Source organism: Lutra lutra, chromosome 6 (assembly GCF_902655055.1).
Source record: "Lutra lutra chromosome 6, mLutLut1.2, whole genome shotgun sequence".
NCBI classification, from domain to species: Eukaryota; Metazoa; Chordata; class Mammalia; order Carnivora; family Mustelidae; genus Lutra; species Lutra lutra.
This window is the reverse complement of record NC_062283.1, coordinates 107,712,300-107,728,578: the sequence shown is the minus strand read 5'-3', so window position 1 is coordinate 107,728,578 and position 16,279 is coordinate 107,712,300. Positions and strand designations below refer to the sequence as shown.

The 16,279-nt window shown below is 36.7% G+C and overlaps 1 protein-coding gene across 3 annotated transcripts in view; it reads right to left on the bottom strand.

Moving 5' to 3' along the window:
* The window catches only part of LOC125102404 (cytochrome b5 reductase 4), an 87,029-nt gene that overhangs the window by 19,897 nt on the left and 50,853 nt on the right, over positions 1-16,279 (bottom strand). For all 3 annotated transcript variants that reach the window (XM_047733599.1, XM_047733600.1, XM_047733601.1), the window contains one exon: positions 647-787. In XM_047733599.1, coding sequence (XP_047589555.1) covers positions 647-787 — 141 coding nt within the window. The remainder of the gene's footprint in view (positions 1-646; positions 788-16,279) is intronic.

Below are 16,279 nucleotides of genomic sequence, written 5' to 3'. Positions count from 1 at the left end.
GGAGGAACGTCCTAGTGCCATGGTAATATGGTGTACCGACCAAGTCAGCTAGACTGACTGAGACTGATGTGAAAATGTGACCTTCTGCAGCTCCAAAGGCCAAGAAAACATTAGACGTGGTTAAGGGCATTTAAAACAAGGACATAAGGTAACTTCAGGATGAAAATGAGGGGAAAATTTCCCAGTGAAATCTTTACAGAGCTTCCTATCCCAAGGGCACGTGTAAGGAAATCATTTATAATCATCCACTCATTTTGAATTTCACAGATTCAACTCCATAAATGACCCAAGCAGACAAGGTTACTAAGAGATATTGGCATGTGTTTCTAGTAGTTTCCCCCCACAGAACCACTGGGCACTGACTCACCTCTTCCCTTGAGGGTTCTGTGAGGAATATATCCCAGTGCTGATGGAACCCCCTCTCCCTGACTAGCGGCAGTGTCTTTGTTCTCCACATTGCATGGTGTGGCTATGGCTCCAACACATTGGAATGTTGCATTTACAAACCTAGAATTGGGCTATCACTCAATCAGCTGCCAGAAACACGTATTAATAACCTAAGTGGTTATCTCCTAAAAGATTAGTACTGATTTGGAACTGCTTATCAATAAAGAAAATGTTTCCCCAAAGCCTCCATTTACCTTACCTGTAATAGTTAGCTTGAGGTAAACATGTTGCCCAATTGGCACCTGGAGATGAGCACTTGGTGGTAGCATCAAGCAGAAGAGCTTCGTATCATGAGTAACACCTTCCTTGGAAATTAACTGGCACTTTCTATAGTACAAACCTAGAAAGCGATTCATTTTCTCTTATTGATGAATAAATTAAGAAGTAACACCAGACCCACTAAGTGACAGCCCAGATTCAGCTTCGATGCTTTTGCAAGCTTGAATTTCACTAAAATGCCTATGTACTTTGAAAATTCATCAGGAGTCTGAAAATCTTACAGTTAGAATTTCATTTTATTTCCTGAGAAATCTATTTTCTAAAACCTGTCAATACTTCAGTAGGTTGAAAAACAAACTCTACTGAGTCTTATTTCCTCATGTCTAATTACAGCATGTTATAAGCATTACATTTTAAGAAATTAAAACCTAACTTATTTCTTCATAAATTCGCTTTTTACGTAACTTCATCTTTTAAGCCTCATGTTCACAGTTACATAAATATATTACAGATGTAAAAAATATTTGATAATCAATAAATTTACATTCTAAAGTCTTTTCTTACAGAGTGGTCTTGAAATTTAAGAATTTAACATTTAACAATATTAAGATTATTAAATTTAGAAATACTTCTTTGATAAATCCAGGAAAAATAAACAGTTTATTTCTCTATGTTTGTGTATGAATTATAGAACATTTTAACTGTCAAGAAATGATTAAAATTAAAAAATGAACTTTTATGTTTAAGGGTGTACATTCTCATTACCTGGAAAATTAATTTTTTAAAAGATTTTATTAATTTGAGAGAGGGAGAGCACACAGAGAGGGAGAGGAAAAAGCAGACTCCCCACTGAGCAGGGAGCCCAATGTGGGGCTCGACCCCAAGACCCTGAGGTCATGACCCAAGCTGACGCCCCATGGACTGAGCCACACAGACACCCCTACCTGGAAAATTAAGTGAAAAATGAAAATTCCCAATTTGTGCTACTAATATACATATAAACAAAAAGGAACAAAGTGTTTCTATAAATACTGAAAATACTTGAAATTAATATCCCAAGCTCAGGAAATATATACTATTTTTATACAGAGCAAAATAATACCATTTAGGTTAGAAGAACTTGTTATAGAAATTCTGAAAGCATTAATAGTTGCACTTACAGAACTCCGGTAGACCTAAAGAGCATGCCAGACTACACTGATAATATTGGTTTGTTTTGTTATTTCCTCTCTTATAAAACAGCATTTATAGAAATGGAAAGGGATTAACTCTGATAATGTATTTCTTTTTTTTTGGCCACATCCACGTTTTTATTTAGTTTCTAACCTCCATTAACACTAAGTTAATATTGCAGAAAATAGACACATTTGGAAATTGATCTGAAAAACCAGAACCCATTGGAACAGAAACATGGAAAGTCCCAACGAGAACGACTGCGTGATACTTCGTGTTTGAAAGGCACTTCCCCCTTATCTGATTAGTGTTCATGATTAGCCAACTGTTCCACGTTTCTTGTCTGCCCTCTGTACCATCCATGTAACAAGCAGGAAGGGTCCTAGCTCTGGCTGTGAGCACACAGGAATTCTCTAGAAACTTTGTTCTGCATCCGAGCCCATTGGAGAGCTAGGAATGGCTGGATTCCCCACAGGACAGATTCTCAGGAAGCCTTGACCATCCATGGTGGGGCTCCCGGGAGCAAAAAGCAGACGCAGCAGCCCCACAGCAGGAATTCCAGTGAAGGTGAAAATATGGGCTCCATCGCTCACATAATAAAAAGAAACGGTGCCAAGATTCATGTCCAAGAAAATCCCTAGTCGGTGTAAGTGGGGGCTCACAAAGAGAACAGTCACAGGCCTGGTGCTGGCTTGGAAGAGATCTTTTCTCAAGCCTACCGTCCAGAAGCCAAGTTCTGCAGATAGCAGAATGGGCCCTTGTCGGTCAGTGGAGACTCTGCAGTGGAGTCCCATTTCTTGCTCGTCCCCATGTCCACCTCCTAGTAGTGGTGGCCAGAGGGGAACCCAGGACGCAGAGGGTATAGTCGAACCTCTCGGCTCTGGCCCTCCAGTTCTGTCTGGAATACCCACAGCAGACACTCCTCAGGTCCTCAGAAACGATGAGGTAGTAGTGGTTGGCGGTGTCGAGATCCAGGGTCACCTCCATGTGACCTTGTGCGTGTTTGGGTTCTTGTGCAGAATGGCTTTCTGCTGGGGCTCCAACTCCCTGATCCTCAAAATCAGCCCCCCAAGATGGGTGCTGGGCCAAAGGTCCTTCTTCCAAGAGAGCACCAAGGAGGAGGAGCACCAGAAACTTTCCCTGCCAGGCTCTCTCTGCAGTGAATCGAAGCAGTAGAGGCAGCAGGTGAAGCCACACTTCAGGTTCACGGGTGTCTCCAGGTAAGTCAGGCACACAGGACACCTGCTTGTCTCTTGCAAGTGTGTGGCCATGACCACTCAGCCCTGCTCTGGCCCCAGTTCTCCCCCTGATTGCAGTTCTCTGATAATGTATTTCTTCTCTTAATTATTCCTCTTTTTAAAAATTTAATTAAAAATATTTAAGTAGGTAAAGATTGACTCCCGATCTTAGGAAGTGAATGCCCAACACCTAATAATGGTTCATGGAAAACTGAAATTCACTCATAATCCTAAGAAGTCATTTTGGGCATGGTTTCATCCGATTTCTCTTCTTCCCTTGTCCCTTTGGATCTTAAAGACCCTGGTCACTAAATCTTTCCACCTGCCCCCATGGTAGCTCAGTATGCAGATGAATTTAGAGTGCAGCATCGCACACCGAAACCAAGGGGCATTACTGAAGTCACCTCATTCTAGCGCCAGGGCATAGCTCAGACCAAATTAAAGCTAAAGGAACGACTGTAACATTATCCTAAGACACATAATCCAGTATTAGACTGACAATGGGATCAGTGGACACAGGCTCACCTAGAAGGACAAATGAAGGTTCAAATGATCTCCTTGTCCCTTCCTTTCTGGGACCCAGAGTGAGAACACAATCACAGACCCACATACTGTATGTCTGAACATTTAAAAGTTATAAGTCAGATGAATAACTGTTAAATAAAATATGTTCTATGCTATATCTTGAAATAGACTTTGAGGGTTAGGTTCAAATTCAGGATTCCTGAACTCCTGAGTTCTATACAGGAAGATGGCAGAGGGATGAGAGCTGTACCCCCAACTGATTGGCTATGGCCTTCCCCCAACCCCTTCTTCTCTCACCTCAGGCTCTGTCTGATACTGAGTGGAGCCTTAACGCAGGTGTAGACACACTAGCCCATGTTTAAACTCATCCTCTTGCTTTCCTCATAAACAACCTTGGCCACTCCTTGAATGCAAGTGGATTTGGAGCCATCTGAGCAGGAATTCTGGGTTCCAGATACCTAGAGTGCAGCTGCTGAAGGAGAGGGTGAACTGAGGTGGACATTTCTTGGCCTTACATACTTCTCATCCTGTGGGAGGGGATGGGACCAGTAGCTCTCTTACAATGACAGTGAACGCATGCCCTTCTGAAAAACGCTATTGCTAGATGAAAGGTTCATCTTCTGACCTTCAACTCTAGCGTTTGCCAGAAAAGATTTGCTACACGAGGTATGCATATCTTTATTTACATTTCAAACACAATGAAAGCCCGGGTTACAGTAATTTGCTGACGCTTCTTGTTAAGTTCATAGAGTATCCTTGCTATTTAACACCCAAGAGATAATTTCAACATCTTGCCTATTAGTCTGCCATAATTTTAAAAAACATCCAGGTTCTAAAAGTTTAGGAAACATTGAAGAAAGTTTTCATCTTTTAATTATGCCGAGGAGAGAGATGGCACAGACAGCTGTGAAACACATGAGGAGAAAAGACCAGGGAGGAGACACACTGACTATTTCAGGCTGCGTGGTGTCATTATTTAAGTGTCAAGTTTCTGGCTTTGTAAGCATAAATAATTATATAAGATAATAAGAAACTGAAATAAATATAAGATGGTGAAACAGAAGCATAAGACAAAAAAATTTCTGTCCCAAACACCTAACTTCTCTTAATAACACACATATGATATCACTCACAGTAATAAATATTAAGGATAACATGATTAACTTGAGCATACTCTTTTCTTCTGGTTGAAAAGAGATGGTATTTTTCCTTCTAAAGAATAGGATTTCACAATGCTCAAGTCTAGACAAAGTCTTCAGTGGGAGAGAGAACACAAAAAGAACCCTGGTTACGAGTCCACACTGCCTTCCATCTGGTCTTTCACTCCTACTTGAACTTAGTACACTTTTAAAGCACCTATACACTCTACTTTCACTACTAGAAAAAGAGGCTTAGAGAAGTTAAATAGCTTGTGCAGAGGTTGAGCTCTGCTCTCACAGAGCAGCTGGAGAAGATGTGGGAAGAGGCAAGATGTGATTAAGAGTTTCTTGCCCCAGTTCATAGGCTTTGTTCAAAAAATAAGAGAAGCCACTGTTCTAGACTAGCTTATGGTTTGGTGTCTTCCTCCCTGCTCTAACCACGTCAGTTCAAGCCTAAATATTTATAGACTAACCCTCCACCCTCTACAACCTCCTACTAACTATTTAAGGTACAAATTAAGGAATCAGTTCAGCAAGTCAAAATTCATCCCAGGTATTTCTCTTCTTGAACATTTCCACTCTCTACTGTTCTCACCAACTGTACTTTTTCTTAGCACTCATTACTACTTTCCATCACCTAAATGTCATTTGCTTACCTCCTAATTTGCAATCTACCTTTATTCATTTATTCCTCCAAGATCTTCTGGAACCAACGGAGGGCAACCAATTAGTGGGACTACACACTTAAAAATGCAATCCATGGAAAAGAAACAACCCCAAACACACTAACATCTTTAATAGTTAAAAATGTATTTATGTACATACCTAGATATATCCACATAGGAAAAAAACACAATCTATAGCCATTCAATAAAATACACATTCCACTTAGAATCTGTCACAATTCACATAGCAGGGGCCAGGCTGATTTAGCCTTGATAGCTATTTCTGCCAAGACCGTGATCTTGATGAGCAATGAAGCTGACTGCAGGGATGATGTCCAGAACACTTAAGTATAAACTATTTCCAAGCACTGTAAAATGTTTAACATTTTGACTACTGATAAAATAATTCAATCTTATGAAGTTATTAAACTATCTTCCTATACTGAAGATGCAACAAAGTTGGAATATTACTCTTAAAAGAATTACATAACTGCACTTATTTTGTTGTTTTTAAAAAATTATTGAGGCTTTTCACTAATTTTGATAAAGTTTCTACTTAATCTCTAGTAGTTTAGTTTTAATATCCTCACTCAAACCCTTTGTATATATGAATAAGAACACATAGGCTTCCTAGGTCGTTCAGTCGGTTATGCATCTGACTCTTGATTTGGCTCAGGTCATGATCTCAGGGTCATGAGATTGAGTCCCACACTGGGCTCTGTGCTAGGCATGAAGTCTGCTCAAGATTCTCTCTCTCTCTCTCAGAAAAAAAAAAAAGAATACATCCACAACTTGTTGTCAAACACTAAGGATAATAAATAAGTGTGGACACATGTCTATTCATATTTTAGAATAAAACACAATGAAACAGAATGCTCAAATACTGAGAATTTTCATACATAATTGTTAAATTAGTATTATCAAATCGACAGGAAAGCACAGATTCCTTCTTGTTTCATATTAAGATGTTTTACTACCTCAGACTGATGGGAACTGAATCTTCCAAGGTGAGGATTTTATGGAGTTAAACTAGGAGAAAGGCAGCTCTTTCTCCACAACTAGATTCAGTGGAGTTTTTTAGACCACACACCATTTAGCAAGATTGTCACGAAATCTGAACACCGCTATACCTAACACCTTTTGTCTCTTGTTCCGTAACTAATAATGCAGCCAACACTGTATACTCGAGTGCCTGAATCCTCTGCATTCTAAGGTTTTAAACCTCTTCCATTTTATTTTTTAATACAGTAAATATTTCTCACTCAGTTAGAGCCTGCCCCATCTATTCTGTGTTTCTTCAGATCTCACATTTGGGCCTTTTTTTTTTTTTTTTTTTAAAGATTTTATTTATTTGACAGAGAGAAATCACAAGTAAGCAGAGAGGCAGGCAGAGAGAGAGAGGAGGAAGCAGGCTCCCCGCTGAGCAGTAAGCCCGATGTGGGGCTCGAACCCAGGACCTGGGATCATGACCTGAGCCGAAGGCAGCGGCTTAACCCACTGAGCCACCCAGGCGCCCCTCATTTGGGCCTTTCTAACAGAGATGAAAAATGACAGCAAGATGCCAAAGCACTGTATGGTTACCGAGTTTGCGACAACTCCATGCATGCTGGGCAGAGGAGATAACTGAAGAGAAAGAAGCACATGGAAGTTTTTCTTTGCTACTTGCAAAACTTCTTCATTTCTCATAATTTTGAATGCTTATTTGGGGCAGCAAAGAAACATGGATGTACAGGCAAAGAATAGGGAGAGGTGTAAGGGTGGCTCTTCTGACCCCAGCAAGAAAATCTGTTCCATAGCGGGCAAGCAGCTTGCCTGCAGAATCACAGGCCCCACAAAAAGGCTCAATTAAACGATTGCTTACAGTGTGTGTCCATAAGCACATTTATGAGCACAGATAGTACCTCGGTGTGTGAGCGCACATGTGTGTGTGATATCTGCAGTTAAGAAGCCATTATGACAGTATAGGTCAAACCATGCGAAACTGTCAGCTTTCTAGGTTAAAAATAGTAAAATATGAACAATTTCACATAGTTCAACTTAGATTAAAAAGACTAAAGTTACAGATTCAATGCACATATTTAACATAAAGGTTTATAAGTGGCTGCTGACATCAAAATTGTGACAAAATTTTTTAAACTCTTCTTTACAGTTTTGTATCCTGATGTTCACTTACTGAGGTGTTTGTTGGCAAATCTATAAAACTAACTCTGTCTCATGATCAAAGGCCCCACAGTAAAGGCAACTACAACTAAAATAAAATTTAGGTTGGCTATAGAAATAGTAACCCAATTACCTATCAGTTGCGTACACACAGACACACACATATACACACACAACAACAATCATCACTTCTGGGGGGGGGGGATGAGAATAATTAAAATTAACAATTAAAAATGGTAATCTAATTCCACTGATATACTTTATGTTATCACCTGTTACATTTGGATTAAAGGTAAAAATGAAGTAGTTTCCCTTCTCAAATTATGTTCTTTGTTTTATTTTAAATCTTTAGTTTAAGTAAATTCTGAATTTGACATGAGAAGGTATCGCATTAAAAGTTTTAGATTTTTACATGTTTATTTTCAAAACTTCATTTAGCTAAGAAATTTTAATAAGAGGAAGCCAGCATGCTAGTATTGTTAAGAGTCAATAATTTTAACATACTGAAAACCTAGGACCACGTGACAGACTATGAACATTTGCGATTACTGACAGCAAGTTTATCATAATAATTTGATAGAAGTATTCAGCTTTACTAGTGACTAATTGACAATTTCTGTCATGATTTAAGGAACGGAAAGAACAAAGAAGAAATTACCTTTGCTAATTCAGTCACACACATAAACGCCTCCCCTAAACTCCGAGTCATTTTCCAAAGTGGAAAACCCAATTCAATGAAAAATACCTGCATTGCTCCAGTTTCAGACAAGAAAGCTAAACTTTAACTGTGGGGATTCATGACTCAAGAAGAAATTTATGGCAGAGATAAAGTTCATGGGAAGCCTTGGGAAATTACTGAGAAAACCTGAGTGATACCCATTCTAACAATTTCCAAATGGAGGTCACCCTTCATTCTTAGTATCATTTATTTCTTGGACTTAGCTTTTATCTGGTTTGCTATGATTTTTCAATCACTAGATAGATACTATCAGGGCAAGAGATTTCACTTTAATAATACCTCTTTTCATTGCCACGGTCTTCTATCTATTTTCTTCTGATCTGCTGGATCACACTATTATTTCTCTATGTTCTTTCTCTCTTCCTAATACCACAAAATTCAGACCTCTGCTCCTATAAAAGAATTCTATTTGGCCTTTCCCCACTTGTGGCTTACATTTTTCTTTCTCTACAACTTGCAGAATGCCTGGCACAATAAGTACCTAGTAACAATCTGAAGCTCTTCCCGGAAAACCATTCCTAGTTCTTGTTATATGTTTGAAAGTTATTTTCACAACATTGCTGGAAATTCACCTCTTTCAGGGAGTGGCTCCCAATGAACTCATCTATATCTGTTTGCTTGCGGTTACTTTGGAATATGCTCAGTCTTATTACAGAACTTGCTCTCGTTAGTCTGTTGCTTTATAAAAAAGTATTCTTCAGGGCGCCTGGGTGGCTCAGTGGGTTAAGCCGCTGCCTTTGGCTCAGGTCATGATCTCAGGGTCCTGGGATCGAGTCCCACATCGGGCTCTCTGCTCAGCAAGAAGCCTGCTTCCCTCTCTCTCTCTGCCTGCCTCTCCATCTACTTGTGATCTCTCTCTGTCAAATAAATAAATAAAATCTTTAAAAAAAAAAAAGTATTCTTCAGTCTCATGTCAGTGTGTGTTCTTTCACTTGGGAAAATAATTAGCACAGTGCCTAAAACAGCTTTCTACTGACTGTGGCTATGCAAATTAATCCTACCTGATAACTTTATGAAATTAAATATCCACAAATATAACTTTGTAATTTTAAAAATATTTATAATAATTTTAAATATTTAAAGATGCTAAAGTGAATACATGTAGTTAATTCCTTCTAACTCCCCTAAAATAATAACAAAGGTGTGTGTGTGTGTGTGTGTGTGTGTGTGTGTGTGTGTGTGTATGTTTGGTTATTTTTTAAGGTATAAGCCTGCAAGGACATAAAGAATGGAAATAAGAAAAAGCAGCAAAACTTTAAGAGCTGACAAGGCAAAGAAATGACTGGTAACTGACTCAGCAGATTCAATAATGCTGATCTTAAATGAGAAGTAAAAAAAGCGAAGATTTGACTCACTTGTAACAAAAAATCCCTGAAAGCTCAGAAATTGGCAGGACCAATTATATCTGAAATCAGAGTGACGCTGGAGCTGAAATCACTTTCTGGATGAAAGTACATTTAAGAAATCTAGATGCTCCCACCTCCAACTTTGCTCAAGTCTTCCCCTATTTAGCATAGCCACATGACTAAACTTCTCCTGTTCTGGGAAAATATTAGAAGTGTACTCTCTAGAGTGGGTAAAACAAAGGGTCTCTGGATTTGGTATATGTTATAGGCTGAATGGTGTCCCCCTCAATTTTCCTATCTGGAAGCTATAACCCCCCCCCCCAAGTACCTCACAATGAGACTACTTGAAGACAGGTTCTTTTGAAATGTGAATTAAGTGAAAATGAGGTCATTAGAGGGGGTGATCCCTAATCCAGTGTGACTGATATCCTTGTAAAAAGAGGCAATCGGGGCACAGATACAACAGAGGGAAGATCATGTGAAGATGGCCACCTACAAGCCAAGGACAGAAGCGTCAGAGAGAACAGACTCTGCCCAACACCTTGATTTTGGGCTTCTGGCCTCTGGACTGAGAAAATAAATTTTTGTTATCAGGCCACTCAGTCTGGTACTTTGTTATGGCAGTATTAGCAACTAATACTGTATGCTAGGCAACAAACAAACAAAAGAAATTAAGTTTACAGATACCTAGCCTTCTTTCCCCATAAGACTTCTGAAATTCTAGGTGCAAAGTAGGAGATTGTCCATTCTCAAGTCTCTGACAAAATACAGTCACTGAACTTGGGAACAAGAAAACAATCCACCCATACAGTTAATAAAACTGTCAATAAGTCACACCCACATTCACAATGTTTCTACGCACCTTTTAGAGTGACACCCCCAGAAATATGATCAGTTAATCAAGGATCAGCGACCTTCAAAGAAAGCATCTAACATGAAAGATAGACTAAAACAAACAAATGAACTTTGGGGGCACAGGTTACATGGGAAGAGGGAAACTCAAAAGCTCTATCAGTAATTATTAAAAATATAAGAGAGGCTATTAAGAATAGGATACTAGGGGCACCTGGGTGGTTCAGCTGGTTAAGGGTCCAACACTTGATTTCACCTCAGGTCATGATCTTAGGGTTCTAAGAGGGGAGACCTGTGTCGGGCTCCATGCTGGGTATGGCGCCTGCTTGAGATTCTTTCTCTCCCTCTGCCCCTGCCTATACCTCTCTTCCTCTCTTAAGGAGAAAAAAAAAAAAAAAAAAGGATGTTAAAACAAAAGAACAGAAATCAAGAGTTCTTAGAAGTTAAAAATAGGGCAGTAGAAATAAGTAACTCAGTAGAAGAGCTAAAAGATACAGCTAAAGAAATCACTCAAAAAATAGAACAAAAGGGCAAAATTGAAAATAAGACACAAAAAATGAGCTATTTATAAGTTTAAAAGGTTTAAAGTAAGAATACTTCTAGACAGCAAAAACAGACTATGAAGAGAAGGAAAATCAGTATTTCTCAGAACTGAAGGTCATAAGTTTCCATAATGAAAACATAGCACAAAGGAGAAAGAGCCAGCATGAGAAACGAAAACAGACCCACATTAAGGCATATCAAATTGTGAAATTTCAAAATTCTTGGAACAAGGAGCAAACCCTGCCAATTTTCAAAAAGAAAATATAGTGCCCATTTACTATATGAAAATTCATCAGGTAGAACACTCAAAATATTCATCCCTGTCTATAAATGTCATACTAACATTAAAAACCTTAAAAAAAAGGAAAAAGGGAAATGAATGAAAAAGGAAATGAATTACATCCTTTAGGAATAAAATGAGACAATGGTTTAGATAAGCAAAAAGACAATAAACATACCTTCCTTAATATAAAAAAATGAGATGTGTATACAAGGTATAAACTTAAACTTGGCTATACACCTTTTATAAAAAGGAACCTGAAAGAGTAAATGGTTGAACAATAGTCTAAGCACAAGTTGGCTTCCCCATTCAGGTTTCACTATCTAATAACTTTGTAATGCCTAAATATTAGGTAGTAGAGGCTAAAATTTAATATCTATTAAAAAAAAGAGTTTTCCAAACAAGTAAAAGCTAAAGGAGTTCATCACCACTAAACTAGGCTTACAAGAAATGTTAGAGGTACTTCATTAAGCTGAAAAGAAAGAGCACTAATTAGTAACAAGAAAATATATGAAAGTATAATTTCATTGGTAAAGGTAAATATATAGTAAAGGTAGTGGATTAATCACTTATAAAGCTAGTATGAAGGTTAATGACAAAAGTGATAAAAACAACTAATTATAATAATTATTTAAAGTTTACATAAGAAAAAGTTCTTATTAAATGTAACATTAAAAACATAAAATGTGGGTGTGGGGAAAGAGTAAAAATGTAGAGCTACTGAATGCATTCAAACTTAAGTTGCTATCAACCTAAAGCAGACCATTACAAATACAGATTTTCATATGTATGCCTCATGGTAATCTTAAAGCAAAAACCCACAGTATATATGAAAGGTAACAAAAAAAAAAAAATCTGAAGTATAACACTAAAGAAAGTCATCAACTCTTAAGGAAGAGAGCAAGAGAAGAAGAAAGGAATAGAAAACTACAAAACAGCCAGAAAACAATTAATAAGATGGCAAAAAGTATATACCTATCAAAAATTACCTTACATGTAAATGGACTAAATCCACTAGTCAAAAGACATAGAATGGCTGAATGAATTAAAAAACAGGACCCATCTATATACTGTCTACAAGAGACTCGCTTCAAATGTAAGGAGACACACAAATGGAAAGCAAAGGGATGAAAAAAGATGTTTCATGAGAATGGAAACCCAAAGAAAGCTGAGATGGCTATATCATATTACACAAAATAGACTTTAAAACAAAGACTATAATCAGAGACAAGAAGGAATTATTATATAATGATAAAGGGGTCAATCCAACAAGAGGAAATAACATTTGTAAACACCTATGTATCTAACAGAAGTTAGAGTACCTGAATATATTAACCAAATATTAACAGACCTAATGGGAGAAACTGACAATACAATACAATAAAGTAAGGGACTTTAATATCCCACTTATACCAGATAGGAAATCAAGGCCTTAAGGAAACATTGGCCTTAAATGACACATTAGACCATACTGACTTAATAAACACAGAACATTCTAACCAAAAGTAAGTAACAGACTACACATTCTTCTCAAGTACACATGGAACATTCTCCAGGATAGGTCATATGTTAGGTCACAAAATAAGTTTAATATATTTAAGAAGATTAAAATCATATCAAACATCTTTTCCTGCTATAATGGTATGAAACTAGAAATCAATTACAAGAAAAGTGAAAAATTCACAAATGTGTGGAGATTAAACAGTGCACTTGAACAACCAATGGATCAACAGAGAAATCAAAAAAAAACTTTGAGACAAATGAAAAGGAAATATAACATATCAAAATTTATGGGATGCAGCAAAAGCAGTTCTAAGAAGAAGTTCACAGTGCTAAACCCTACCTCAATAAACAAAAAACTCAAACAAACTAGCTTCACATTTCAAGTAACCAGAAAAAGAACAAATGAAGCACTAAATTAGTAGAAGGAAGAAAATATTAAAGATCAGAGTGGAAATAAATGAAACAGAGACTAAAAAGACTAAGAGCTGGTACCCCAATTAGGTAAATATAATTGACTAACCTTTAGCTAGACTCACCAAGAAAAAAAAATAGGGTTCAAATAAACAAAATCAGAAACAAAAGAAAAGATGTTATAACTGGTACCACAGAAATATAAAGGATCTTAAAAGAGTTCTATGAACAATTATACACCAACAAATTAAACAACCTAGAAGAAGTAAATAAATTCCTAGAAACATACAATCTTTCAAGACCAAATCATGGAAAAATAGAAAATCTCAATGAACCAATTACTAGAAAGGATTGAAATTAGTGAGTAAAAACCTTACAACAAACAAAAGTCCAGGACCAGATGTCTTCGCTAGTGAATTCTACCAAACATTCAAAGTAAAGTTATAGGCTAATACCTTGATGAACATAAATATAAAAATCTTCAACAAAATATCAACAAACTGGACTCAACAATACATTAAAAGGATCATACACAATGATCAAGAAGGATTTATACTAGGGACACAAGAATGGTTCAACACCCACAAATAAATGAATGTGAATTAATTAATAGAAATCATATGATCATCTCAATAGATGCCAAAAAAGCACTTGACAAAACTCAATACCTATTTATGATGGAAACTTTTAACAAAGTGGGTAGAGAGGGAACACACCTCAATGTAATAAAAGTCATGCATGACAAGTCCACAGCTAACATCATCCTCAATGGTAAAAAGCTGATCAGGAAGAAGACAAAGATGCCCCTCTCACCACTTTCATTCAACATAATACTGAAAGTCCCAGTCACAGTAAGTAGGCAAGAAAAAGAAATAAAAAGCATCAAATTAGAAAGGAAGAAATAAAACTGTCACTATTTGCAGATGACATAAAATTACATAGAAAAAAACCCTGAAGACTCCACCAAAAAGCTGTTAGAAATAATAAATGAAGTAGCAGATACAAAATCAATACACAAAAATCTGGATTTCTAAAAACTAATAATGAACTATCAGAAAGAGAAATTGAGAAAACAATCTCATTTACAATTATATCAAAAAGGAATCAATTTAACCAAGGAGGTGAAAAACCTGTACTCTGAAAACTGTAAGATATAGATGGAAAAAATTGAAGATGACATAAATAAATGGAAAGAAATACCATGCTTATGAATTGTAGGAATCCATGAATTTTGTTTTAAAAAAATGTCGCACTACCCAAAAGAATCTACAGATTCAGTGTAATCACTACCAAAATACCAATAGCATGTTTCACAGAACTAGAACAATTAATTCTAAAATCTGTATGGAATCACAAAATCCTCAAATAGTCAAAGCAATCCTGAGAGAGAACAAAGCTGGAGGTACCATACTCCCAGTTTTCAAACTATACAACAAAGCTATAGTAAGCAAAACAGGATAGTAGCCATAAAAACAGACATATAGATCAATAGAACAGAATAAAGAGCCCAGAAATAAACCCATATTGATACATATATATATGTATATATAGATATGTATAGATATATCAGTATACATATACAATATATGTGTATATATCTATATATAGATATCTCAACTGATTAGATAGATATATCAATTAATTTATGACAAAAGAGGTAAGAATATATACAATGGGGAAAGGACAGTCCCTTCAAATAAATGGTGCTAGGAAAATAGGATACTACAGGCAAAATAATGAAAATAGCCTATACCATACACAAAATTAAAGTAGAGTATACCATACACAAAAATTAAAGTAGATTAAAGACATGAATGTAAGACCTGAAATCACACACTCCTAGAAGAAAACAGATGGTAAGCTCCTTGACATTGATCCTAGCAATGATTTTTTGGACCTGACATCAAAATCAAAGGCAACAAAAGCAAAAATAAAGGGGGACACTATATCAAACTACAAAAGCTTCTACATGGAAAAGAAAACCATCAACAATATTTGCAACAAACTCAATACCAATAAACAAATAATCCAGTCAAGAAATGGGCAGAAGACATGAACAGACATTTTTCCGAAGAAGACATACAATGACCAACAGACACAGGAAAAAATATTCAACATCACTTGGTATCCGGGAAATACAAATCAAAACCACAATGGTTAAAATTAAAAACTCAGATGTTGGCAAGGATGTGGAGAAAGGGGAAATCTTACATTATTGGTGGGAATGCGAACTGGTACAACCACTCTGGAAAACAGTATGGAGGATCCTCAAGAAGTTAAAAATAGAGCTGTGCTTTGACCCAGCAATTGCACTACCGTGTATTTATCCAAAGGAGATTCGAAGGGGCACATGCACCCTATTCTTTATAGCAGCAATGTTTACAATAGCCAAAATATAGAAAGAGCCCAGATATCCATCAATAGATGAATGGATGAAGACAATGTGTGTGTGTGTGTGTGTGTGTGTGTGTGTGTGTGTGTAATGGAGTATTACTCAGGCATCAAAAGAATGAAAGCCAGCCAATTGCAAATGATGTGGATGGAACTACAGGACATTATGCTAAGCAAAATAGTCTGAGAAAGACAAATATTATATGATTTCACTCATATGTATTATTTATTTAAGAAACTAAACAAATGAACATAGGGAAAGGGAAGGAAAATAAAATAAGATGAAAATAGAGAGGGAGGCAAACTGTAAGAGACTCTTAACTACAGGAAACAAACTGAAGGCTGCTGGAGGGGAGGTGGGTGGGGAATCGGGTAAGTGGGCATTAAGGAGGGCACTTGATGTAATGAGCACTGGATGTTATATGCAACAATGAATCACTAAATGCTACCCCTGAAACTAGTAATACAATATATGTTAACTAAATTGAATATAATAAGAAATTTTTTAAAAAAAGAAAACCATCAACAAAATGAAAAGGAAACCTACTGAATGGGAGAAAATATTTGCAAATCTTATATCTGATAAAAGGTTAATATCCAAAATATGTTTAAAAAACTCATACAACTCAATAACAAAAACACAATCTG